Raw genomic sequence first — 26468 nt, forward strand, 5'->3', positions numbered from 1 at the left:
TAGTGGCTAGTGGCTACTTTCTGCAGTGCAGTGCAGTGGCCAGTGCAAGAAAATTTTTGCTTGGTTCTTCCAATCTTGTTCTGTTTTGATGAACCAAGCCCCCTTCACCAATCATGACGGGTTTTAGCACAGCGATGATCGTAATGATGTTCCTGTTTTCGGTCAAGGTACAAGGCAAGTCGGAAGTAAAAAGTGGCATGTTATCCGTCCGTGCATCGGAGTCGCGGGAAGTGTGGCCGCTGGATGGCCTGTGGAATTTCCGAGCAGACGATTCACCAGGCAGATCGACGGGTTTTGACGGTCAGTGGTGGTCACAACCACTCGCAAAGGTGACATGGAGAGCTTATTATCCTGAATGAAATAAGGATCGGCAGGATAGATAGACTTTAAGTAACCTGGCTCAGTCCGTGAGAGAACAAAAAAAAAAAAAAAAAATCACAGCGAGAATTAGAACTGGTAAAAATGGCTAATGTCAATAATACTGCGTTGTGGCCCGCACAGTTGTCCCAATAAATTGCTCATTATGATTTAACTAAATAAAAGTTAGAATGCACTAGCTCTAGTCTATTTAAAGTGTACAGTTGGAGGTCTGATTAAATACAATTTCATGACAGTACTGTATATGTATAAGCTGTTTAATAATAATATTTTTACATACACAAGTACAGATATTTTCGTGAATGAGGAGGTCAAAGACATGCATTTTCATGAGATGTTGTTTTTGCGAATTTACACTGACACTAACATAAAAATGCATTATTATTAGGTTTGCATTTTTTTTACATTCATGATCCAGCTGTGATTCGCGTAATTCGCGAAAATTTTAACCCTCACGAAAACAGCAGGCAGCTTATGCAATATTCAATCAAACATGCATTTCCTAGGATGTTTATAATTAATTAACATACTTAGCATCCATTACGGGTCTGACATTTCACAAATTCTAGGAGTCAGGACCTCCAGGCAATTTTGCGAGTAATTAAACTTGTGATTATGCAGTAAATTTACAGTACCCAGGTATTTATCATACAACTTGTTCATGTACTGTGTGCGTGCTATGTACCGGTACCAGTACATGCAGGAGGTCCTAAGGGTTCAGGCCACAAATTGGCACAATCATGTTGGGGGTCGTGCAGACTTGATATCTGCATACCTTCCTTTTGTGTGTGTGTGTGCAAGTAGCACCCAAATATAAAATCCAAGTGAAAAAAAAAATGAATAAAGAAAGTGTACTATAATGTTCCTGATTTGGCCTGTCTTCCACCTGTAGACTGGTGCAGTGATCGACATGCCAGTTCCTTCTAGCTTCAACGACATCACCCAGGATAGGATGCTGAGAGACTTTGTAGGATGGGTTTGGTATGACAAGGAGTTTCATGCACCAAAGACGTGGATTAACAGCAAACAAAGAATAGTTCTGCGTTTTGAGGGGGCCCACTACAATGCTATAGTGGTAAGCTTGTCTTGAACTTTATGTGTTGTAAAAGCATGAAACATTGTATTTCACTGTGTCTTCATTTGCTTTAATTCACCACTCATCTGTCGAATGGAGTTTCCTGTCAGCTATTGACAATGATATATTTCAAAAGATTATATTGAAACAACTATATTCCCCTATTTTCAATACCGTTTGATGAGTAGCGTGATGGTCAATAGATAAGTCTTTTGATTCACTACTTCTTGATTTCTTCAGAAGGAAGATTTTGTTTAGAGAAGAACATATTCCTCGTTTATCTTGCTCCCCCCTCCCTGTCCTTCTTATATCCGTTGAATTAGTATTATTGTCTCTCAGAAAACAGGCCATTGCTTACAGCTCATAAGAATTGTGATCAATCAGTAAAAAAACAAACAAACATTGATATATATCTCAATGCAAAAGGCATTGCTGTTTCTGTCTTGCCCAGATACACAATATCTCATGCTTTGTATATCATTCTTCTGAATGCATCTTTGATCACCTAACTTTGCCTGGATGCAGTGGGTGAACTCACAAGAAGTAACGAGGCATTCAGGAGGACATCTACCCTTTGAGGCTGAGGTGACCCCATACATACAGTTTGAGACACCCAACCGAGTCACAGTGGCAGTGAATAATACCCTCACACCACACACTCTTCCTCCAGGTGTCATCACATACTTTAATGATACAAAAATGTAAGTTACCCCGACACTACAATTGCATGCAACATATTTAGATTTCATGGTCTGTAGAGTATGATATAATAAGCAACATGAGGTAAGTGGTATTGTTACTATATGGTGATAATCTCGAGAACAATGGTGTAATTGTTGTTTGGTGAGGCTAATGCATTTTCAATATCCTAATTCATTTAAGACATCTTGCGTCGGTTTTAAATCCTTTTAGAAATACAAATTTAGATCAGGCATTGTGTGTGCATGTGTGTGTGCGTGTGTGTTTCTTTTTTCATGTACATCTGTGATGGTTACGACATTGCTTCCATAACATTGTCCTTTATTTCCTCAGTCTTAGTCTATTTTGTTTTGTTTTGTTTTGTTTTGTTTTGTTTTGTTTTGTTTTGTTTTGTTTTGTTTTGTTTTTGTTTTTGTTTTGATTTAATGGTGCTAGTATACTCAAATACCACTGGTACATCTTAAATCATCTGTAAAGTGTTCAATCTAACAGAATGCTCAAGGGATTTGGGAAAGAACGTCAGTGACCACACTTGTGAAAGTCTTAAAAACTCATGCAGCTGTTCAGATGTTGATCACATATTTGCTTCATTCAACTGAAAGTATAGGCAACATATTGAGCTACAAAGCCACACCACTCATTAGATGTCAAATTAATGTTAAGTTTATGTCTTCAGAGAATCAATTTACCCTGAACTCAGCCACATTTTGTTTCAGTGTCTGATAATGTTGTTTCATGATTCTTACCTTCAGGTATCCACCAAATTACTTTGAGCAGTCCTACCAGTTTGATTTCTTCAACTATGCTGGACTTCAAAGACCAGTCAAACTGTATACCACACCCAAGGCATATATAGATGACATCTCTATCAACACAACTGTGATAGGTCTTAAAGGTATAGTCTAATACATTTTAAAAAAGAATCTTACAGAAATACTTGTGGTTACCCACTTCCTTTCACAGTTATTCAGTTATTGGTTACAAATACCTTTACAGTGCAATTCCATGTATATAGAAGAAATGGTAGAGATATAAGATATCCATTAATTTGAGTTCAAAAGTGGATGTTTTGGAATTGCTGCCTATTTTCTGGTTATTACTCATGCTCATGATCCTATGTTCAGGAAATTGATAATTTTTCAGAATTGTACAAGTCCTGTGTGAGTGTGCATGTTCCCTTTTGATTAATTTTGCGAGGTCACACAAAGTAAAGAAATATGTTTCCATTTTTCTGGCTGAATGAAAGAACATTTTACTTACCATTTTCAGAATGCAGGGGGAAATGCTATATATAACTGTAATGCTATAACTGCTAACTTTTAAATGTCAAGGTTAAATCAGTGTATTTTTCACTAAAAGTGACTTTTTGTGCAATTCTCTTTATATTTTGTTTAGATTGTGTTCCTGCAGTGACATCACAAACTATTGTATCCAGTGATGGTGACACAGAAACTTTTGAATGGATTGTGTGATTTTCCTCAAACTTTCCATGCATTCTTCTAATATTGCTGCATTTGCTCAATCCGCATTGTTACTTGTATGTCTGGGTATCGTTCCCCTTCAAATAACCCTATGCCTTTTCATAGGATTGGTGCAGTACAATGTCACAGTTGGAGGAGTGAACTCTTCCAAGGTAACCGCCCTCGTGGATTTGCTTGAGGAAGATGGCGCCCAAGTAGGATTCAGCAAGGAGCTGGTTGCTGCACTGAATGTTCCAAATGCAAAGCTTTGGTGGCCGTACACCATGAGAAATGAATCAGCCTACCTGTACACACTCAAGGTATTTATCAAGATGAGGAGCACACTTCATGATGGAGATGTATTCTTCATATTTCGTTGTGCGCATGGCAGATTGTCGTTAGCGCGCTTCCGTGCGCATGGCAGATTGTTGTTAGCGCACTTCCGTGCGCATGGCAGAATGTTGTTAACCCTATGCGCACTCCCACACCCTAACGACAATCTGCCATGCGCACTCCCACACTGTAACGACAATCTGCCAGGCGCAGGGAAGCGCTGTAGCGACAATCTGCCATGCGCACGACGATTTTTGGTGATCAATTTTTTGTTTCTCTCTCGCTTTGATGCTTCAATAACTAGATGAAAGAGACTAAAATATGTCAAATATGTGTTGTTTGAAGGTTTGCATGGTGAAGTAAATGAGGGAGAAAGATTTGCGGTGACACCATGTGTATGTAGTCCTTAGCTGGATCGTTGTTTGGCAGAAGAGCCTAGAAAGAGGAGAAATGAAGAGGGAAGCGACATATGGGGGTTGTGAAGAGGGCAAAAAGTGAAGAGTGGGGGACAGTAATTGGCTAGAAGTTGAAGTTGCACTAGTGGAGACGGTAGAGAAAGGAACACAGAGAGTGGCAAGGAAGAATAGTGTGAGAATCAAGTAAGATGTTCGGACATCGTTAGAAGGGGAAAGGTGAAATAGAAGGGAAGAGGAAGATGAAGGAGTTGAATGTTGGAGAATCATGGAGATAGGGGAGAGTAGTAAAGATTCATGAAACCAAGAGAAGAAACGAAGTTGCCGAACAGTGGCTATGGAAAGCGGAATCAGTGGAGAAAGGACGAATAATCCTTCAAAGGAACGGTAAGTAGAGGAGAGATGAGAATTTGTTGAGAGAAGGGAGAGAGAGAGAGGGGGGGGCAAAGAAAAGAAGAAGAGAAGAACAAATTGAAATTCGAGACGTAAATTAGAGTGAGCTACTGTGGATCCTAGAAATAAATGCTGTGGAGGAGAGAAATGGAGAGGAAAATTGATGAAAGTTAAATCCTGAAAAGGTTTCTGTGGGAGAAATGCAAAAATGAGAAATTAAAATAAGGTTGACGTGTAGACCTGAGGAGAGAAGACAAGAGAAATAATCTGTAAATAGATGTGTAAATCAATACTAGTGGTCCTGAAAAGGACCGTTGGGTTGTATGGAAGGAAGAAATAAAAGAAAGAAAATCATCAAATATGATGAACAAGAATAAGTTCACATTGATTTTCCATCTTGAATATTACAATGATAAAGGGACATTGTATGTCCGTTGCATCTTGTAGTCACTTTTTGTAACCTTTCCTACAGATTTCCAGTAATGAACATTATAACTGAATGCACATTGAATTATCCTGGAATGACAAATTTTAGCATTGCATGTAAATGTGCATTTGTGCTTGCAATTGTCCGCATGCTAGTGATTGATAAAATTGCTTCTGCTACAGTCAACATTCAAGCATATCAGCATGTCAAGTATATATATACTCACTATAGTTTGACATCTAAAGGATAGTAGTCTTTACATTACAGATCTTTTTAATGGTTATTTTTGTATGCTTATGAAATATTTATGGGAATAGGAAGCTAATGTCAAAAATTTTGCAACAAACAAATGACAAAAACTATTCAGTACACACTCAGATGTATATTTACAAATTTGACTGGAATTGTGAGTACAATAAGAATAAATAGTTGTAAAATCAATATTTTGCATTCTTTCTGTAATGCGAATGATTCTAGAAAACGTAAGAAAGTATGTAGTCATCATTCTTTACTTTTTTACAGGTCACGGTCTTCTATGAAGGGGAGGCAGATATATATCGAATACCATTTGGCATCAGAACAGTGCGTGTGACCAACAAACAATTCTTCATCAATGACCAGCAGTTCTACTTCCATGGAGTGAATAAACACGAGGATGCAGATGTAAGAAGTCATCACTGGAACATTTCAAACTTTACAGAGATGAAAGTGTGTCAAGAAGACTACATGTGACCCTTTTTATGCCTCCGCAACGAAGTGGCCGGATGCATTATGTTTTCGGGTCGTCCGTCCGTACGTCTGTACGTCCATCCGTCCCGTTTTGTTTTTGTCGATATCTCAAGAACCGTGTGGTGGTTTTACATCAAACTTGGTATGAGGGTATATCCTTGGGGGATAATACTTTGTGTGGATTTTAGGGTGACAGGGTCAAAGGTCAAAGGTCACAGGTTATTTTGTGAAAAAAAAATTGAAATTGCATGTTTTTCTCCATATCTCGCAAATGGTTCAAGGTATCTTCATGGAACTTAGTATATATGCTTGTACCGATGGGCAGTGATTATCTAGGGAAGTTGGGGGTCATGGGTCAAAGGTCAGGGGGTCAAAGGTCAAGGTCAACTCCTCAAAATATCACTACTTTCCTTAAAATGCAATATGCCTGAAGGTTTTTTTTTAAAAACTTGATGTATGGCATGTATTACCCAATATATATTTTTGAGGAAGTTTCTTGCCAAAAGGTCAAAGGTCAAAAGGTAAAAGGTCAAGTGAAAGTGCTAAATTGCACTTTTTCCTCCATATCTCGAAAGTAACTCGAGGTATCATCATGAAACTTACATATTTTATATCGTAATTTCGTGAGAGATTACGTCATATATGAGATCCCGCTAGTGCGCGCGCCACTCAATTCGGTAGTCGCCGCCATCTTGCTAACACGCGAATTTCTGTGCTCGGAAAATTCGCCGGAATTGCACTTGAATATTCAAGTTTTCGTTCGAGTTGGATCGACGTAATAGCGAAAGTTACCTCAACGGGAGGTTTTGCCAGGTTTTTTCTGGTTTTAACGATCATTCTTCAGCTGAACAGCAACGGAATTTATGTCTTCGACCAACGTTCCAAACATGGGCGGCGCAGCCGCACCACCGCTGCTGACAGCAGTCGCGTCCCCGGCAGCCACCGGCGGGGGTCGCGGAGACCAGCACGCACAAGAGTGCAAGCAGAAAACTGCGACAGCCAAAGGTAAAACGCCTACTAGAGCCGGCAAGGCAGGTACTAGTAATAGTACTACTACAACAAGCAGTGCTAACCCTAGCGGTAGTACCGGTGCAAACAAAACAGTGAAACCACCTGCCAAACTGGCCTCTAAAGTTTCAACTTTGGAAGATAGACTCGGCAAGCTTGAAGGCCAATTAGCTGTGGTTGTTCAATTTGTGGAGGCACAGTCGGCAAAGCAGACACCAGCCCGTGAAGGCGGTGGCAATGGAAAGAGTATCAGGACTCGTTCTGAATACTCCCCTTCAGACTCGGCAGATATTGACTGCCATTATGATGATGAATATGCGGCACCATTTCTGGGCCGAGATATGGATGAAAACTCTGTGATTATCCAACCAGGTCAAGGGGATAGTCGTGATGACAAATTTGATATTGAAGAAGGCGAAGTTCCCCCTTCTGTAGTGGAGAAAGTGCCAAACATTGCAGCCAAATTTGCTGTGGCTGAGGAAGTTGGTCCCCCCATTGACCCAGAAATTGCTAAGTCTACAGCCTACCTTCTGACCCACCAGCTCGAGCCCAAAGTGGTAGATGAAACGATCACTAAATACCCCATTCCCAGCAACTGTGAGCTGGTGGATGTGCCGAAAGTCAACCAAAGAATCTGGAATGGGCTACCTGCCTTTTCAAAGACACGAGACCTCAAATTTCAGAGACTCCAAAAGAATCTCACGAGAGGCATCAATGCCTACATACATACAGTGTCGGCACAGGATATCACTGAACAGCAACAAGATGCACTAGCACTTCTGTGCAGTGCGAATTTCGAGCTAAATTCCTTGCGTAAGGAATTCATGAAACCAGACATTGGTTATCAATTCCAGCATCTCTGCAAGCCCTCTACCCCGGTCTCCAAATTCCTTTTTGGTGACGACCTGGGAAGGCAAATGAAAGACATAAGAGATGAACAAAAAGCAACTGAGGGTGTCCTCAGGAGTGAGCATAGCAGACAATACAAAAAGCAGCGTTTCAGCCCATATGACTATGGCAGGAGTGCATATGGCAAGGGCAGGAGCAAGATTACATCAGGAAGCTCAAATTTGCCCCAACAGTACCGCGACGCGGGCTGGACTACTTCTCGTGCAAGTACAAGTGATGTCACTAGGCCTACAGGTGCAAAAGGACCGTGGACTGGAGCTACCAGCCATGCTTTTTTAGGCCAGCGCCCCAAGGGGAGGGGGAAGCCGTCGGCTCCCCACACCTTCACACATCCCAGCCAGCACCAACCGCACTGCGGCAGCAAGCAGGGCTCAGGGATGAAGAGAGCACGATAACCTCCAGTTCAACTGACGAGGTAAACATGACATCTGATTCTAGTGATTATGCAAAGCTATGTCATAATAATGTAGAACCTATGGTAGGAGGTCGACTGAAGCAATTCCTCCCAAAGTGGCGCAAAATTACTTCAGACCCACATGTGCTAAATGCTGTAAGTGGTTACAGGCTTGAATTCAGTAAAGAGATGGGTGCACCATCTAGAACTAAACCCCCTTACCTTTTTCGGTGTGATAAAGCCGAAGAGGCTGATATTGATCTTGAAATTTCTAAACTCCATGACAAGGGAGTAATCGAACCGTGCCAGATGGAAACTGGAGAATTCGTGTCTAATATTTTTACACGGCCTAAAAAAGACGGGGGTACACGCGTTATCCTAGACCTGTCTGATCTCAACAAATATCTCCAGTACCAGCATTTTAAGATGGAAAATATCCATACTGCTATTGAACTCATTTCAGAAAATAACTTCTTAGCTTCAGTCGACCTTCGGGACGCGTACTATACAGTACCTGTGCACCCAACACACAGGAAGTTCTTAAAGTTCTCCTGGAAAAATCAACTTTGGCAATTCAAAGTACTGCCTAATGGCCTGAGCACGGCGCCAAGGTTATTCACTAAACTACTGAAACCTGTATTCACATTACTGAGAGAGCAAGGGCATGTAGTAATTGGATACCTTGACGATGTACTCATTATTGGAGAAAGTGAGAATCAAACATTGCAAACGGTTTTTGAAACCACTAGCATCCTTGCACAACTTGGGTTCTTGGTACACCCAGAAAAATCAGTACTATGCCCCACTCAAGAAATACAATTTCTTGGTTTCATTCTCAATACTCAGGCCATGACAATTCGACTGCCTGATAACAAATCAGAGGAAATACAGTCCTTGTGCACTGAACTTATGCAAATGGCAAACCCCAGTATCAGGCAGGTGGCTAGAATTATCGGGAAAATGGTAGCATCATTTCCCGCAGTCCAGTATGGACAGCTCTATTACAGGGCTTTAGAAAGGGACAAAATCAAAGCACTCAAAATGAATAAGGGGCATTTTGACAGAAAAATGAGCCTATCTTTGGAAGCAAAACAAGAGCTGCAATGGTGGACAGACAATGTGCAGTCTACTTTCTCACCCTTACGACACCCTAAACCTATGCTCGAATTGTGCACGGATGCCAGTGGCAAAGGCTGGGGGGCATCTGATCATACCACCCATACAGGGGGTAGATGGAATGAAGACGAGCTGCAAAAAGCCAGGGAGAATAAGATTAATTATCTGGAGACCCTGGCTGCTGGCATGGGACTCAAGTCCTTCTGTTCTAATTCACAAAACATTCATGTTTTGTTACGGCTAGATAACAGTACTGCTGTTGCGTACATTAACAACATGGGAGGCATTAAATCCTTTGACTGTGATCGGACAGCCCGAGAGATTTGGCAGTGGTGCGAAACTCGTAAAATTTGGGTCACTGCAGCACACTTGCCAGGAAAGCTGAATGTGGAGGCAGACCGCATGTCTAGAATTTTCAATGACCGCACAGAATGGATGCTTGACCGCACAGTTTTCCAAGAAATAACTATACGTTTTGGGACACCAGAAATAGACCTATTTGCCTCCAGACTTAACAAGCAGGTAGAGAACTATGTCACATGGTTGCCCGACCCACATGCCAAGGCTGTTGATGCCTTTACTCTCGATTGGGGAAAGTGGTACTTTTACGCATTTCCTCCTTTCTGCTTAGTTGCTAAGTGCATTCAAAAAATCAAATCTGATAATGCAACTGGGATACTAGTAGTCCCAAAATGGCCAAGCCAGCCATGGTTTCCTCTCCTAAACAGGATGATGAATGAGGAACCACTTGTTATTCATAGGAGTGAATCCTTACTAACATTGCCAGTTTCTAACACTCCTCACCCACTAAACACTCAGATTGATCTTCTTGCTTGCAGGTTCTGTGCAAGCCCTTCAGAGATGCGGGATTGAATGCACGGATAACTGCTGTAATGGCCTCCTCTTGGAGAAAAGGGACTAAAAAACAGTATGCAGTGTACATAAACAAATGGAAAGCATTTTGTGACAAAAAATGCAGCAACTACTTGTACTCGGATGTTCAAGCTATCCTGGAATTCCTGAGTGACATTTTCTTCGATAAAGGGGCAGGTTACAGTGTCATAAACTTAGCACGGAGTGCTCTATCTTCATTTGTGATTCTTCGAGATACTATGTTTACAGTTGGAAACCATCCCTTTATCCAGAGGTTTATGAAGGGAGTCTTTCAGCTACGCCCACCCAAGCCTAGATACATGGAAATGTGGGACGTTAACCTTGTTTTCAATTTTCTTCGTTCTTGGTCCCCAGCGCACATTTTGGACCTGAAAAAATTGACGCTTAAATTGTGTGTGATTATTGCATTAATCTCAGCACAAAGGATTCAATCATTACACTATCTAAGCTTGGATGGTATGGTGTTAAGAGATAATGCAGTCACCTTTCACCTTCATGATCTCCTAAAACAGAGCAAGCCTGGAAATTACTCACACAGTGTCAAGCTCCAGGCATACCCGCCAGACAGGAGACTTTGTGTAGTCAGGTACTTTGCAGGAATACATCAGCAGGACCCGCAGAATCAGAGCTAGTGAACGGTACCTTTTTGTTAGCTACAAGAAACCGTATCACAGGGTATCATCTCAAACAATCGCTCGCTGGATTAAGGAGGTTTTGGAGGCTGCGGGTATTGATACAGAGATCTACAAGGCGCACTCTACTCGGGCAGCGTCTACCTCCGCAGCCAATAAGGGAAATTTCCCAGTATCTAAAATACTTGCGCAAGCCGGTTGGGCCAACGAAAGAACCTTTCGCAAGTACTACAACAAGCCCTGTCCTGCTGAGAAAACCTTTGTAGAAACAATTATCAAAAAATAGACTGTGAAGCCCTAAGATTTGGGCAGACATGTCTTGAACTGCCTGAACTTGTGAACTCTTGGAGACACAATATCTCTGTAGCATTCAACCTGAATGAGATTTGCAATGGAACCTCTTGTAAGGTATGCTTCCTACCCCTTTTCGGGGGGGTTGCCTCGAGAATGTAACCACTGGCTTTGAAATCTCATATATGACGTAATCTCTCACGAAATTACGATATAAAATGGAAGATTAAACGAGAACTTACCGTTTGAAGTTTAATATTAATTTTATGAGTAATTGGAGGGTGAGATTCGTCCCACCTCACCCTCCCCCAAATTTCAAACGGTAACTTAATCTCTCGTTATCTTCCTACATCAGTGGTCACATTCTTGCTTCTAATATTGAGTGGCGCGCGCACTAGCGGGATCTCATATATGACGTAATCTCACCCTCCAATTACTCATAAAATTAATATTAAACTTCAAACGGTAAGTTCTCGTTTAATCTTCCATTTATGCATGTTCTACCTAACAGTGATTCTCTGTGGAACTGTGAGGTCAAAGGTCAAACGAAAGGTTTAGATAATGCTATTTTCCCATTTGATACTGAAATTATACTTTTTCTCAATACCTTGAAAATTACTCAATGCATAAACTTATAAAAGGGTCAAAAGTCAAGTAAAAATCATCAGTTCCCCAAATACCTGCACTCTGACATTTTAATCATTCATCCAATTGAACCTAGTTCTAGGAAAGTGAACATTCAGCACATTTGTGTCAAACCTGTCATTTTAATATTTTGCCAATTGTGTGAAACTGTCATCACACATTGTCAAGACATTGTACTATACACCTATTAGGAGAACCATGCATTATGGCGGAGGCATATCAGTCGCCGTAGCGATATATCTAGTTTTTGTCATATATAGTGGTGTAACAGAATTTTAAGTGAATTAGTATACAGTTAGATAGATACCATTACTAATATTTCATTCTATTCTGTCTCATGAGATATCTAGATAATATTTTGCAAATCATGGTTTGTAAAAGGATACTGTCTTTCTTCTAAACTGCAATGTTTATGAAAGTTAGCCTCATGAAAAAAAAAAGAGTAATAGTTCGCAGAAACTAAAATGCAGTCTTACAAGTTCCCTGAAAAAAAAAAACACACACCCAATAGTCACATAACATCTGTTATCATTTATATGTATGGTTTTTTCTGTGGTTGTTCTTCACATAAAACAGATCCGTGGCAAGGGTGTGGATTACCCCCTCATCATTAAGGACATCAATCTATTGAAATGGCTTGGGGTCAATGGCTTCCGGACAAGCCACTATCCGTACTCGGAGGAAATTATGGACTTGTGTGACAGACACGGCATTGTGGTCATTGACGAAAGCCCAGCTGTTGGAATGCACTTGTAAGTTTTGACAGTTTCGTCAGAAATTTTGCTTTATCAAAAAAAAATGAGAAAAAGAAAAAAGAATAGCTCAACAATGTTAAGGAAATTTGCCTGATCATGTTATACAAGCAAAAGGATGGTCTCATGACTTAATCATTAACATATAAAATGTGAAAATAACATATGTTTACCCTTTTACCAAAATAAGTTTTCAAAGACTAGAATTATATATATATGGGAGCTAAGGGATGGAATGAGTTACCTGCTACTATCAAAGAATGTCCTTCACTCTCATCTTTTAAATGTAAATATAGAATGTTCTTAATCCAAAGTGCAGCTGAATAATTCTTGGGATATTTGCCTTTTTGTTTTGTTTTGTTGTCTTTTGTGTGTATTTGTCCTTTCTTACTTGCAATTTTGCATTTATATGATTTCTGATGGTATAGATATACATGTACTCTCAAAAAGTTGTTTATGGTCTTTTTTTTTATTCCAACACATGCTAAGTATATCTTTTTGCATTATTCTGTTGTTTTTAATGTAAACATAATGTCCAGTATGTTATGTCCATGTACTTGTGTTTCTTACATATTTTTAGCATGTAGAATAAATAAAATTGAATGGAATTGAATTGAAAATGAGTGTTTGTACTGCACCTCAAACTCCAAGAGGAAGTAGTACAAGATTTCAGTGTTCCCTAGCATATTTCAGGTATGCTGGTAAAATAATGTAACACATCACTTTAACATGTGATATTTTAGAGAAAAACTGAAATCCACATTTTCTTATGTCAACAGTTTTTCTGGCATGATATATTTTCTTCTTAAATAAGGGGCCATATTTTCTCCTGCAAATATTGCAAATCACATTGAATTTGTCTTGGCAGGGGAAGGAGGTGTCCAAATTCTGTTGTCTCATTCTGCTACTGCACAAGGAATTTTGCTCTGACAAATATTCAAAACAATCTTTTTGAAACCACTCTTCTACCAGGAAAGACAACTTTGTGAATGAAACTTTGGAGCACCATCGTCAAGTCATGGCCGAACTGGTCAGGCGAGATAAGAATCGGCCATCTGTGGTCATGTGGTCAGTGGCCAATGAGCCATTCACCACTCTCGCCCCATCTGGACCTTACTTTGAGTGAGTGCTCTTGATCAGAAGAAAAATGGTTGTACTGAACCGTGTTTTAAACGCTTCACTCACATAGAATATTTTATTATAGTAATTTCATGGAAGGTCTTTCAATTTCACACTGTTCACATTGTATGTGTGTGTTAAGTCATGTTATTAATTGCTACACTACTTTTGCCATTTTTCCTTATTTACAGTACTCACAGTGTGTATATGTGCATAGCAATGGCAATGGCAGTGGTTATTTTCCATCATTTATAGACTTATTTTCCATCATTTACAGACACTATGACCCGAATTCACGAAGATGGTACAAATGAAACCATAGTTTAAACCATGGACAAAAACTATGGAGCGCCAAGCGTCACATGGAATATTTCGTTATGAAATCAGTCATTTCGTCTATGAAATGATTATTATGTGACAAAATGACAAAATCTTGTAACTAAATGAACATTTCGTTAACGAAGTGGTCATTTTGTCAACGAAATGACCAATTTCCTAACGAAATATTCCATGCAACACTTGGCGCTCCATGGTTTTTGTCCATGGTTTAAACCATGGTTTCATTTGTACCACCTTCGTGAATTCAGGCCTATGTGGGTAAATGGGATAGTATGGTGATGAATTCCTTATATTCCTTCCCTTGCTCAAAGCAGGGTTGTACCAAAAATTATGCATAGAAATCATAATGATCCATTGATTAAGGAGGCTGGCTGGAGGGGAAGGGGGGTCAATTATGCCTAATGCACCATTCTTAGTCATCAGCATATTGACTTTAACAATCAACATGATAACTAAATGTCACAATAATGCATATATGTGCAAGGCTGCAAGTTAAAGTAATGATGTAAGTTAAAATCAACACTTGAGTGTTCTTTCCACAGATGTGTAGAATCTTAGAACTCATTTTTCTGGCTTTCTCTTGAAGAAATGTCATTGCTTTCACCCGTGAGTTGGACCCGCATCGACCTGTGACCTTTGTTGCCAATGATCACACACCAGACAAGGATCATGCTGTGAGTCATTTCATTTCGACGTGTTTATATTTGAGAGAAAAACTGAAATTCACATATTCTAAAATCAACAGTTTTGCTGGTTTTATATTTTCTTTTTCAATAAAAAGTCAATTTTTTTTTCTTGACATCGCCTGGACTTGATACAATGACTACTGTAAAATCAGAAATTTTCACTTCCATGAAACTATTGCAAATTTTGTGAGGAGCAAAGATTTGTGAAAGTAAAATGCACGTGCGAGTTCTTGCTAACAAAATGCATGTATGCATTTTGACACAGCTTGACTTAGGTCAGGCTGAGCCTTTGTGAAGTCAGCTACTAGTAGTGCACATTCAGTTTTGTTGTGTGTTTTATATCGACCAGCAGTGTGTTACTAGTGCATGTAGTATACTCATAATTTTTTCATGGTTGCCAGTTCATGAAAGTTTCATGTCTTGAATGATTTTGGTTTTACAGTATTTACATTTGAGAAAAGGTTTTTTTGTGTTGTTGTTGTGTGTATAGGCCTGGTGTTTATAGGTGAATCTGTTGCATTCATACATTATCTCTCCCTGTGTGTGGTCTTTACAAAATACTTGTTGCGCTTATGAATGGTTTCATATTAGTTTGCATAAACATATGAACACATAAATCATGAATATGTACATGTTATTTCTTCTATTGGACTAAGTTGTCACTCGGTTCAAGGGGAATATTTAGTACCAAAGTTGAATGTGGTCACAACAAGTCATATTAGAATTGGTAACATCAGCAGCCTCAAAAGTCATTTGTCCAATATTTTCTGTAAGATTCTGTGTGTGTTACGAGAAAAACTCCATTTAAAAAAAAAAAGGCAGAATAATATGACACTGAGATGTGTCAACTTCTAATGAAAATACATGGATTCCCTTAATAAGAACACTGCAAAATTACATTATAATAAGTTTATGCTTTGACCTCTTCTTTGTTGATGATTGTAACAGACATCAATACCTAAATGATATCTTAAACAGCCTTTTTATGGCACTGATTAAACATGGTACTCCTGTAGTTGGAAGTCCTTTGTTCCAGTGAACATTTTGTGTGTTTCCCTTGTCATCCACTACCAGGCCAAGTTTGTGGATGTGCTGTGCCTCAACAGCTACTTCTCCTGGTACAATCATTATGGTCACCTGGAAGTAGTATACTTACAGGTCAATGAGTACTTGACTTCGTGGCACTCTTACTACAACAAGCCAGTGATCCAGACAGAGTACGGGGCAGGAACTATCAGTGGGTTTCATCAGGTAAACATAAAGATTTACACTCTTCTAGTTTTTCAACATTTTGTTTGATTCCGGAACTATCAGAAAGGCGTATTTTTAATGGAGCCACTTGCATTAACTCTACAGAAAGCTTCTCTTACCCCTCCCCACCTCATTTTAGTCCTTTATCATTATATATTTGCATTATTTTTTTTTTAAATTCCCTCATTTTTCCCTAAGTTGTACTTGCTTTCCTCGCAAGTGTATCTTCAATGATATTCTCAAAGTAGGACTGATGCTAGCTAGGATTACAGAATTCTAAATGAAATCTTCATGAAGAAAAACAATTAGGAGAAGCTGGAGAGGATAATGAAAATGTAAGCCCCTTGCTAAACTATACACAGCCCAGTCGCTGTAAAAACGCGACAGGGCTGTACCAGGATGGTGCTCAACAACAAAGGGAACACAAAGTGAACATGCTGATCGCGTTGAGTTTTGATACTCGACATCATTTTTGTCATCCTCATTGATTAGACTTCATGTCTATGTTATCAATATTGACATACACAATTTACAACTTACAGAAAACAAAGATGAAATGCAGCGTGTGCGAATGGTACATCGGGAGTTCATGATTGGAGCTGCACTGTAGTGCAGCTCCGATCAAGTGAACTCCCGATTATTCAAAATGGCCGTCAGTGAACTTCTGATGTACTGTTCGCACATGCTGCATATAATCTTTGTTTTCGGTAAGTTGTAAATCGTGTATGTCAATATAGATAACATAGACATGAAGTCTAATGAATGAAGATTGTCTTTAATGAGTTTGAGGTGACAAAAATGATGTCAAGTATCAAAACTCAACGCGATCGGCATGTTCGCTTTGTGTTCATTTTGTTGTTGTGCACCATCCTGGTACAGCCCTGTCACATCTTTACTAAACAACGGTTTCGTGACATTTGCTCCTCCCACAATATCTCCCACGAAATATAAGCATGCGAAGCCAAAACGTACATTTTGCCCACAAACATAACCCTAACCCTAATCCTAATCCTCACATCAAAGTAAACCTAAAACCCTATCACAACCCTAACCCTACAGCCCTAAGTCCCTGGAGAAAATAGGACCGGGGTAAATGTGGTGTCACCATAAATGACAGAGCTAATAGTTCATTCTGTTGATTCTTTTTTAACCTTTGACCCAAGTCTCCAGCAGTCATGTTCACTGAGGAATACCAAGTGGATATGATGGCAGGCTACCAAGCAGTCTTCGACAAGCTTCGTCAGGATTTCTTGATCGGAGAATTGGTCTGGAACTTTGCAGACTTTAACACCCAGCAGAGTAAGAATCCAGTGCCTTGTGTTACTTTCTCTAACTGAAAGAGGAATGATGAGAACGAAATGTGAATTTCTCGAAGACATCTTTTATCAATATTTCTACACGTCCCCTACTTGGATGATTTTAGAATGAAGTCTGATGCCAAACACCTCATTTGCCCTCATTACATCAAATTATGAAGTTGCCTACCTGACCTATTTATTTCTCAGTGATGACACTAAAAAAGGAACAAAATACTGTAGTAGTTTCATTAAGCCTCACTCTTCGACAAGTATGCTTAAAAGTCTGATTTACTTGGTTCTTTGTAAGTATGTGCCGCATTACCACTCAGTGTCAATCCCTTACCCTAACCCTAACTACTTCCACAGTATTTAAGCGATTTATTTCAAATTTGGTATGTATAATGATCTACAGATGTAGTTACTCAGTATGCAAGACGCACTCTGTGTTTGTACCAGACAAGGTGTTGCCATGGTAACAGTGTATTTTCTTGAAAAACTTGTGGAGTGAACTACTTGTACAATTTTGAAGTGATTGAACTCAAATTTGGTGTACATGATGATATTGAGGTGTAAATGTGCAAGACATATTTTTTAGGTGATCCGAGTATCCTCTCGGATCACCTTCTGTATCTGTACTGATTCTTTGTTTTTCGTCTTCTTTTTTTTCTTCTTTCTCCTCAAAAGTTGTGCAGACGTAAACTCAGAAATTCCTCTGCCTATCAATTTCAAACTCATACCATGTATGTATCATGTCCCAAAGACAACAAATCTAATGTATCATTGTGATCAGTCGACCGTGACGTCACTATGACGTCATTATATGAAAACACATTCTCAATCATATCACATTAATGGAATGGAATTTTTCAATGAAATTTACGTCACATGTACTTTAAATTATGCGCATTCTACTCATGCTCTCAAAATTCACATTTTTTTTTTTAAAAGTGCGCGTACGCGCACGTTGAAATATTTATATGCTCAAATCGAGCTCAAATTTTTTTGCACACGTTTCAGACCATTTGGAGCATTATTTGAAAAATTGAAAAAATTGGACGGATGCGTATGCGTGCGCACATATACGCACGCACAGCTCATATGCAATAGAAATTTCCAATTTTTTCACACTTATCGGATGCCTGAAATGTCAAGGAATATTTTTACCAAGTTTCAAGTCGATCCGACTCAATATGACGTCATACGGGCCCGTCAAAGTTGAAATTCCGCGCGCGTCAATGGCGATATACAGTGCAACAATGCCAAAAAAACCACCAATTTTAAATGCGATTTTACTCGTCAGGATGGACGGTGACCCCCCATTTCCTTTACATATTCTGAAAGCTAATGAGTTGTACATGTTATTTCATGGGTTGGCGAGGCTGGAAAAATGAAAAGATATCAAATTTCTTAATAAAGTAAAAAAAGTAAATTTTCAAAATGACGTCATCAAATTTCAAGTTCACTCAAGCGTATCTTACTTATTCTTTTGTTGATTTTCGTCCAAATTTCGATATGTTGTAGCTTATTAAATGGTCTTTCAGTCATAAGATAACAACATTTTGATTGGATGACGGCATCACCTCGTAGAAAGGGATTGAAAGTAACATTGTCAAATTTGACCAGTTTACGTGTTATCTCTATGGGAGTGCAGTTTTTATGGAAATGAAAACTGACATGACTATCTTTATCGAGCACTAGCTCACTTATGCTTCGGTGAATTTCTCCCAGATTTTAGTATGTTTTTGGGCTATCGTAAGTGTGGTCTCCATTTTTTCATACGACGTCGGCATCACGTCGAAAAACGTGGTTGAAAATGGCACCCGCTTCGATGCAGGGTCATTTTGCTTAATACACATGGCCTATGGAGCATGAAATAGGTCATTGCATAGCGCATCCGACTCGTAATCCTAAGGTCCCTGGTTCGAGGCTCACCCCTGCCAATATTTTTTTTTAGTTTTTCAAACACTTTTTTTTCTTCTTTTTCTTTAGTTAGTCTTAATCTCCCTTCCTAACATTATCTTTCTCTGATTTGTTTATGCTTCTCCTTCAAATTTCTATAAAATAACATTATTTTTCTTTATTTTTCTTTCTTTCTACTACTTTCTGTGCAATATATGAACAACAACAATGGCTATCAATCCCATATTTTAAAATAACAACTACTTGATCAGACACCATCTTGGGTATGTAAATAAGGGTCAAAGGTCATAAATGTTTCATCCTGTATCTTGGTGAATACCTGTCCTATCTTTCCCATATTTTGCACACGCAAAGACCATGTTACAAGGATCAGTTCACAAAATAACCACTTTTTGCTCAGATGTCATCTTGTCTGTGCAAATTGGGGTCAAAGGTCATATGTACTTCTTTCGTTATCTTTGTTATGACGTGTTATCTCTATGGGAGGGAATTTTTCTAGATGTGAAAATTGACATGATTGTGTTTATCGAGCACTAGCTCACTTACCCTTCGGTGAATTCCTCCCAGATTTTAACATGTTGTAGCTGAGACTTTGCGCTATATAGCTAGTGTGCCCTTTGTTTTTCATACGAAGACAGAATCATGTCAAAAAACGTGGTTGAAATAAGCTTATCTCCGATGTATTGAGATATTTCTTTCTTTCTGCAACTTCCTTTGCAATAACTCAAGAAAAACATACCCTATCACCCCCATATTTAGTATATATTTAGTTCATATCACGTTCATTATTTCATAAAGTAACAACTACTTGATCGGACACCATCTTGGGTATTTGAATTAGGGTCAAAGGTCATAAATGTATCATCTTGTATCTTGGTGAATACATGTCCTATCTTTCCCATATTTTGCACACGTAAAGACCATGTTACAAGAATCATTTCATAAAATAATCACTTTATGCTCAGACGCCATCTTGGGTGTGCAAAGTGAGGTCAAAGGTCAAATATACTGCATTCTGTATTTCCGTTAGTGTATACGGAATTCGGTACCAAAGAGGGCAGGTCTAACTCCCTTTTCTAAATGAGAATCCAAACATCACACGGCCAATGTCCTGTCAACACAGATGAAACCTGTATGGTCATGAATATTTGGATCAGGACTCAAATCGTTGATTTCAGAAAAGATCGGATCACCTAATTTGTCAGTGTTGACAAATTCCGAGTCTAGTTTTTATGTGTGTTTGTCATAGAAAGCATTGCCATGGTAACCACAATTTTCCCCAAACCTTGTGAAGCGAACAACTTCCACAGTGTTTAACTCTAATCCCACCGGGTTTTTTGAGGGACTTGAAAAAGGCCCCCCTTCAGATTTTGATTGTGGATTGCACGAACCTCGCGAGAATTTGCACTAAGGTACAGGCTAATATAATCTACAAGACTGTGTAGTTACATTTTTCAAATTTTAATTTATGTATTTTGTATTAATGAATTTATGCTAATTTATGCAAAAAAAGACTTGCCCTATAAATCAAAAAATAAAGCTCCAAGACTTCTAATTTTTGGTGAACATATTCTTTTCAATATCCTCAACAATAGTATTGAAGCAAAAAGTCGGCTTCATAATCATTTCTTATGTATTTTATTGTTTATTGAATTTCTTATGTATTTCTTTGTTTTTAAGTCTTTGTTTTTGTTGTTTTTTTCGTCAAGATTTGTCGCAGAAACTTTTTAAAGCATAATCAGGCCAATATAAATCATTATCAGCAATTGAAAGTAAAGATATTTATTTTTATATGAATTAATTGCAAAAACACAATTTACCTTGGATTTGTACACAAAATCATGTTTTTGAGCAATTTTTTAGTCGACAAATTTTTTTCAAAGGGGCGTGGCTTCAAAACGGTATGCCCGGGAGCAACAAATTTGGTCTCAAAAGTTGCGAGATACTTGAAAGAAAAAAGTCATAAAATGTCGCGGCGAGAGCATCACATGTTGGGGAATAATCACGTGAAACGTCGAGGGGGGCCATTTTGCCACCCCCCCCCCCCCCCAATAGGATTAAGCAATTTATTTCAAATTTGGTATGTATAACTATCTACAGGTGTAGTTATGGAAGACAAAAGTTGTGTTTGTACCCGACAAGGCGTTGAAAATCTTGCAGAGTGAACTTCTTCCACAATTGTGAAGCAGTCAAACTCACAAGGTACTCACAAGGTACTACACACACACACACACACACACACACACACACACACACACACTCACACACACACACACACACTATCAACCCTGGTTCAATTCTTTTTCATAGGAATCTGGGTTGCGGGAGTAGGGGTATTAATCACCTACTCCCGCAAAGTTCTAAGGAATTTCCTATGAAAACTTCAATTTGCTTTATGTCTTCATATCCCCAGACTTCACTAACATACAATAAGATAGGCAATATCAAATGGTCAAATAAGTGACATTGAATATCAACTGACAGCTGCATTTGCTTCGCTTTAGTCATCATACTGATAAAGAGCTTTCTGTGGCCTGCACTACTTGCCTCGAGATTGCATTTTTGAAAGAACCATTATAATTGAATTGTATGCCAAGATAAACAAAGTTGTAGACCACTTCTACTCTTTCCTGACCATATGTAAAATTTGCGATGTTCCTGATTTTACCTCTAGTAAAAATCATTATCTTAGTTTTACTTGCATTGACTAGTAGGTGCCATTTATTACAATATTCTTGTACTGCATTTAGAGCAACTTGCAATTCATCAGGGCTTTCTGCCAGAATTATAGTGTCATCGGCATACAACAAGCAAACCAACCTTGAAAAAAACTCCATCTCCTCACCCTGTAAAATACTACATAATTTTCCAGTTAACAATTTCAAGCCGGGATAGAATTATGCAATATGTTCTTCAAAATCATTAAGGTAAATGACAAACAACAGAGGTGAGAGATTTTCACCTTGTCTAACACCTACAGTACAAGTGAAAAGTCAGACATCACACCATTGGCCGAAATGCGAGACTTGGCACTTTTATACAAATTTTTAACAACATTTAAAATGTTACCATTCACACCTACTTGTAACAATTTAAACCACAAAAACTTCCTTTCAATTGAATTAAATTTTGTTTTGTAATCAATAAAAGCACAATTTAAACATTTTCTTTTCTGTAAATAAAAATTGATAACACACTTCAAAACAAATACATGATCAATAGTCGCATAAGTTGAACGAAACCCAATTTGTTCTTCACCTAACATGTAATTCTCATCAAGAAAGTTAAAAAGCCTATTATTCAAAACTGATGTGAACAGTTTACCAATACAACTCAACAAAGTAATTCCTCTGTAATTATCCGGATTAGTATTTTCACCTTTATTTAAAAAAAAAGGAATAATCACTCCTATACACCACTCAAGAAGATCAACAACAAAAGATCAACAATTACCATACGCATTTCCAAAGGGCTATTTTTCAAAAATTCATATCTTATCAAATCATTACCACAAGCTTTGGCATTTGTCAATTTATTAATCATTGATTCAACCTCTTCTAGTGTAATGGGTGCATTCAAACAATCATCTTGTAATGACACATTGACATCACTTAAAGACATCCTTTCCACTGGATGATCCTCAGATTCATTCACATTTCCTAGAGACGTAAAATGTTGTACAAGCTCACCCAGAGAAACATTGATTACACTTTTAGTCTGGTGAACCTTACTATTTAAAAGATCCCAATATGCTTCAGGATTGTCTATCTTTACCATACTTTCTCCTTTTATACCTTAATAATTTTTTTGTGATTTTTGCTTGCCAAAAGCAATTCACTTAGTAAAACATCAAAATCTGAATCTTTAACATCTAATCTTCTGCATAGCTTAATTTTCCTGCTTAGCATCAAACCATGATTGTGACAAAAAATTTACATTACACTATATAATATTTGCATGCCTAGTGTGTACTTTTTCAACCTATATTTTATTATTTTGATTGCTTGATCACCTAGCTGTCAATTTACCACAATTCACTTAAACATCACTAATTTACCTTCATTTGCAGTGCAAAAAAAAAAAAAAACTCTTTTCTGTGATTATATCATGTTTTTTGCATTGTTCTTCTGCCTCTCCTTCAATAATCTGAAGATTCTTGCAGACTGTGTTATTTACATTATAATACAATTTATTTACAGATATTTACAAGCACATAACAAATATGAAGAACAAGACTAGCCACTGTGTTCAACCGTTAGTTGGTTACGGAATGCTCCCACAGATGGCGCTGCAGCAATTTCCAATGAGAGGGAATTCCGGCTCCTTACCATTCTTGGAAAGAATGAATGCGATGTGATTCAGTTCTCGAGTATGGTATCTGATGGGAATGTAGTTGCGTGGCTCTCGTCAGCTGAGTAGCCTGTTTGATACTATAGTCCTGTGCCGAAAGATGAGTAAGATTATTGTGTATTTTGTACATCATGATTAGCCTGTCATTTTCTCTACACTGTTCCAGAGTGGTCCAATCAAGTTCTTTGTCACAAGGGCATTACCCACGGAAGACTACCATGAACCACAACACAGTGCACGGTGACTCCTTGAATACTTTTCAACTAAATCAGTTTAATTTGTCTTGTCAAGACAAGAAACAAAGCAAGGGACACAAACAAAAAGAACAAAAGAAATATTTCCAAATACCGGATAACTTATTACATTACAGAGACCCGCACACGTCATAAAAGCTATACAGTTTACCCTGGCCAGAGGCAGCTAATTAATAAGGTACTTCAAACCGTGCGCAGAACGTTCCTGTAGCACCGATGAGGTAGGGCCCGACAACGGGTGCGTGCATGTTCGGCAAGGTCGTCACGGACGAGGTTCGTCCGGCGAGATACAGTACTCTGCGGAGTCCCCCTGTGAGGGCACTAGCAACCACAATGTCTACCGGAGTGCATCACGCTGACCTTATGGGAAGCGGGATCAGTGACCTCCGGGACAGTGATGTGGCGTTCGGCGGTCGTATGCCAGTGGAGACACGGAGCTGCCGGTCTGGTGGCGTCACATTTCACGACAGATGCGTCCGGAAGGAGCGTCTCCAATGCGGCTGTACGAATACAATTAATTCCATCATAAAATCTAACCCAGTATCATAAGATTTATACATGCCGGGTCATTAATACTAATCACAGAGGTTCTGGATAACGGCGGTCATTTCATAATGCTCACTTTACACCATTGCCGTAAGACAGCCGTGTACATATAACAATTATATCCCCTTACTCCTTGCATCTTCATCCACTTACGGACACAAACACATGATTATTTTACCATTCATGTGCACATAAACAAACGCCTCAGTTTAGGAAAAATTACAAAAGTCAATACTACAAAATCCAATACGAGTGTCTTACCAACATACTGAGTACTTCATTATTATCCTCCCGTACAAAATGATATACTTTATAGTGTGTCTCTTTGCACCATGCATCTTGTATACAAATAATAATATCCCTCTGGGCACTTCCTATAACATATTGGTACTTTCTTAACCATATCATAAACTCTAATCATTAACAGTATATCACTGATGGTGCACTCCATTACTCACAAACCAATTTATATCCAATTAAAGAAAAAATGCTCACTGACGAATTAAATTCAGAGCAATTTTATAACACTCTGTTATTCATCCCTCACTGTTCAGTACATTTGACCTGTATACCAGGTACTCAATTCCTAACCATTACCACTAACTGGATGCACTTTGCACCAGAGTGCTTGCTCTAAACCACAAACATTAATAAAATTATAAACTGTGTCAACACTCACGGATATATTGAAGCTCTCTCGTGCTGGTCCGGGGGTGCACAGTGGGAAGCCTTCTGAAGAGTCTAGCCTGCCAGCCTGAATTGCTTGCCAATGGGAAGTCCTCGGCCCCTCTCCTGGTCTCTCTCTCTCTTTCTCTTGCACAGCTCTGCCCCGTCCACACGGAAGAGCGCTACTAGCTCCACCACTCCTCTCAAGTGATATATACTGTAGACTGCCCAGATTTAGTGTTTGGACATTCCACAACACCTCGGTCAGCTTACCACACCCAAAACTCGTCCAATCCCCAGGCCAGGTTCCCCCATATCTTAGCAACCCAATAACATTTAATTCAATCCCATAGCATTTTACCTCTCACCTACTGCTTCCCCGGTGCAAGTCATTCCAGCCTGCTCGGCACAGGTGTGCCGCTCGCACAAACAAAATGCCAATCCCGTGTAGTCAGAGCACGAGTGACATTCTTGCAGCATTTTGGTGACACTTGAGGTATTATGGTAGCGATTCTTGGTGACCTTTCATGCATGATTTACTAATTCAACATCAATATACTAACTAATCTGCAAACTTGAATTTTTGAAGAATGATGACCTAATTTGGTTGATTCTTTAAAATGCAAAGTTTCCCTAGCAGTTTCATTCATTACATGCTAACAATATCATTGATCTGTAAATTTGTAGAGGAATTCATTGGTAATTCCTTACAGCAAAAAAATCTCTACAGCCCAATTGCAACTGAAGTTTTGTATCATTCCCGCCACACAGGCCCAACTCGAGTTGTAGGAAATAAGAAAGGTCTGTTGACCCGTCAGCGCCAACCTAAAGGAGAAGCCCACAGACTCAGGGATAGATACCTTCAACTTATCAAATCCTTGGGCTGCTAGTAGGAGGTATGATTCATGTATGATTACAAATGCTTTCACTTCTTGAAGTCATGGTATTAATGTCAGCCCTAGAAGGAGGACTGGAAGGAATGCAGACAATGAACCATAAAGTAAATCAAAAGTTCAGTTCATTTCATTCTTAATTTTGCTCCATCGCAACATAATCAATAACATATATGCGCAGTGTATGTGAAAGTAAAGAATTTCACCATAAGTAATCAATAAGAAGGGAAAGTAGAGGAACAGGGATTGGTACAGTTAAAGAAAATGAAATTGAGAAGTACATTGACTCTATGGTTTTCTCCTCTGTTTTATATTTTTGTATATTTCATTACTTGCACTGCATAACTTCTTTTTAACAAAATGACCATTTGCCATGATAACACATACAAGTGTACTAACAGCTGACATTTAACTGTTTGGTGGTTGGCTGAGTTTGACTACCCTTTTCTGTGTGTATTAAGTTCCAAACCCCCTGCACTCCTCCATTTGTTTGTTTGTGTGGTTCTGGTGGCATGCAAAACACCTGTATTCCTACTGTGTATTGCTGTAATCCATCTTCCACATTACACAATTGAAATGTGCTGACCTTGCCAGCTTT

General features: G+C 38.9%; 1 protein-coding gene across 1 annotated transcript; it reads left to right on the plus strand.

Moving 5' to 3' along the window:
• Window positions 1-25873, plus strand: LOC139728435 (beta-glucuronidase-like). Its single transcript, XM_071639378.1, has 12 exons — window positions 1-329; window positions 1271-1453; window positions 1979-2154; window positions 2905-3047; window positions 3739-3932; window positions 5701-5841; window positions 12373-12548; window positions 13521-13670; window positions 14593-14680; window positions 15767-15943; window positions 17107-17242; window positions 25749-25873. The coding sequence occupies exons 1-12, from the start codon at window positions 114-116 to the stop codon at window positions 25865-25867; spliced, it is 1899 nt and encodes a 632-aa protein (XP_071495479.1). The 5' UTR covers window positions 1-113; the 3' UTR covers window positions 25868-25873.
• The last annotated feature ends 595 nt before the right edge of the window (window positions 25874-26468 follow it).

Source organism: Diadema antillarum, unplaced genomic scaffold (assembly GCF_040938485.1).
Source record: "Diadema antillarum isolate AM-2024a unplaced genomic scaffold, OU_Dant_1.0 seq00000178_RagTag, whole genome shotgun sequence".
Classification (NCBI taxonomy): domain Eukaryota; kingdom Metazoa; phylum Echinodermata; class Echinoidea; order Diadematoida; family Diadematidae; genus Diadema; species Diadema antillarum.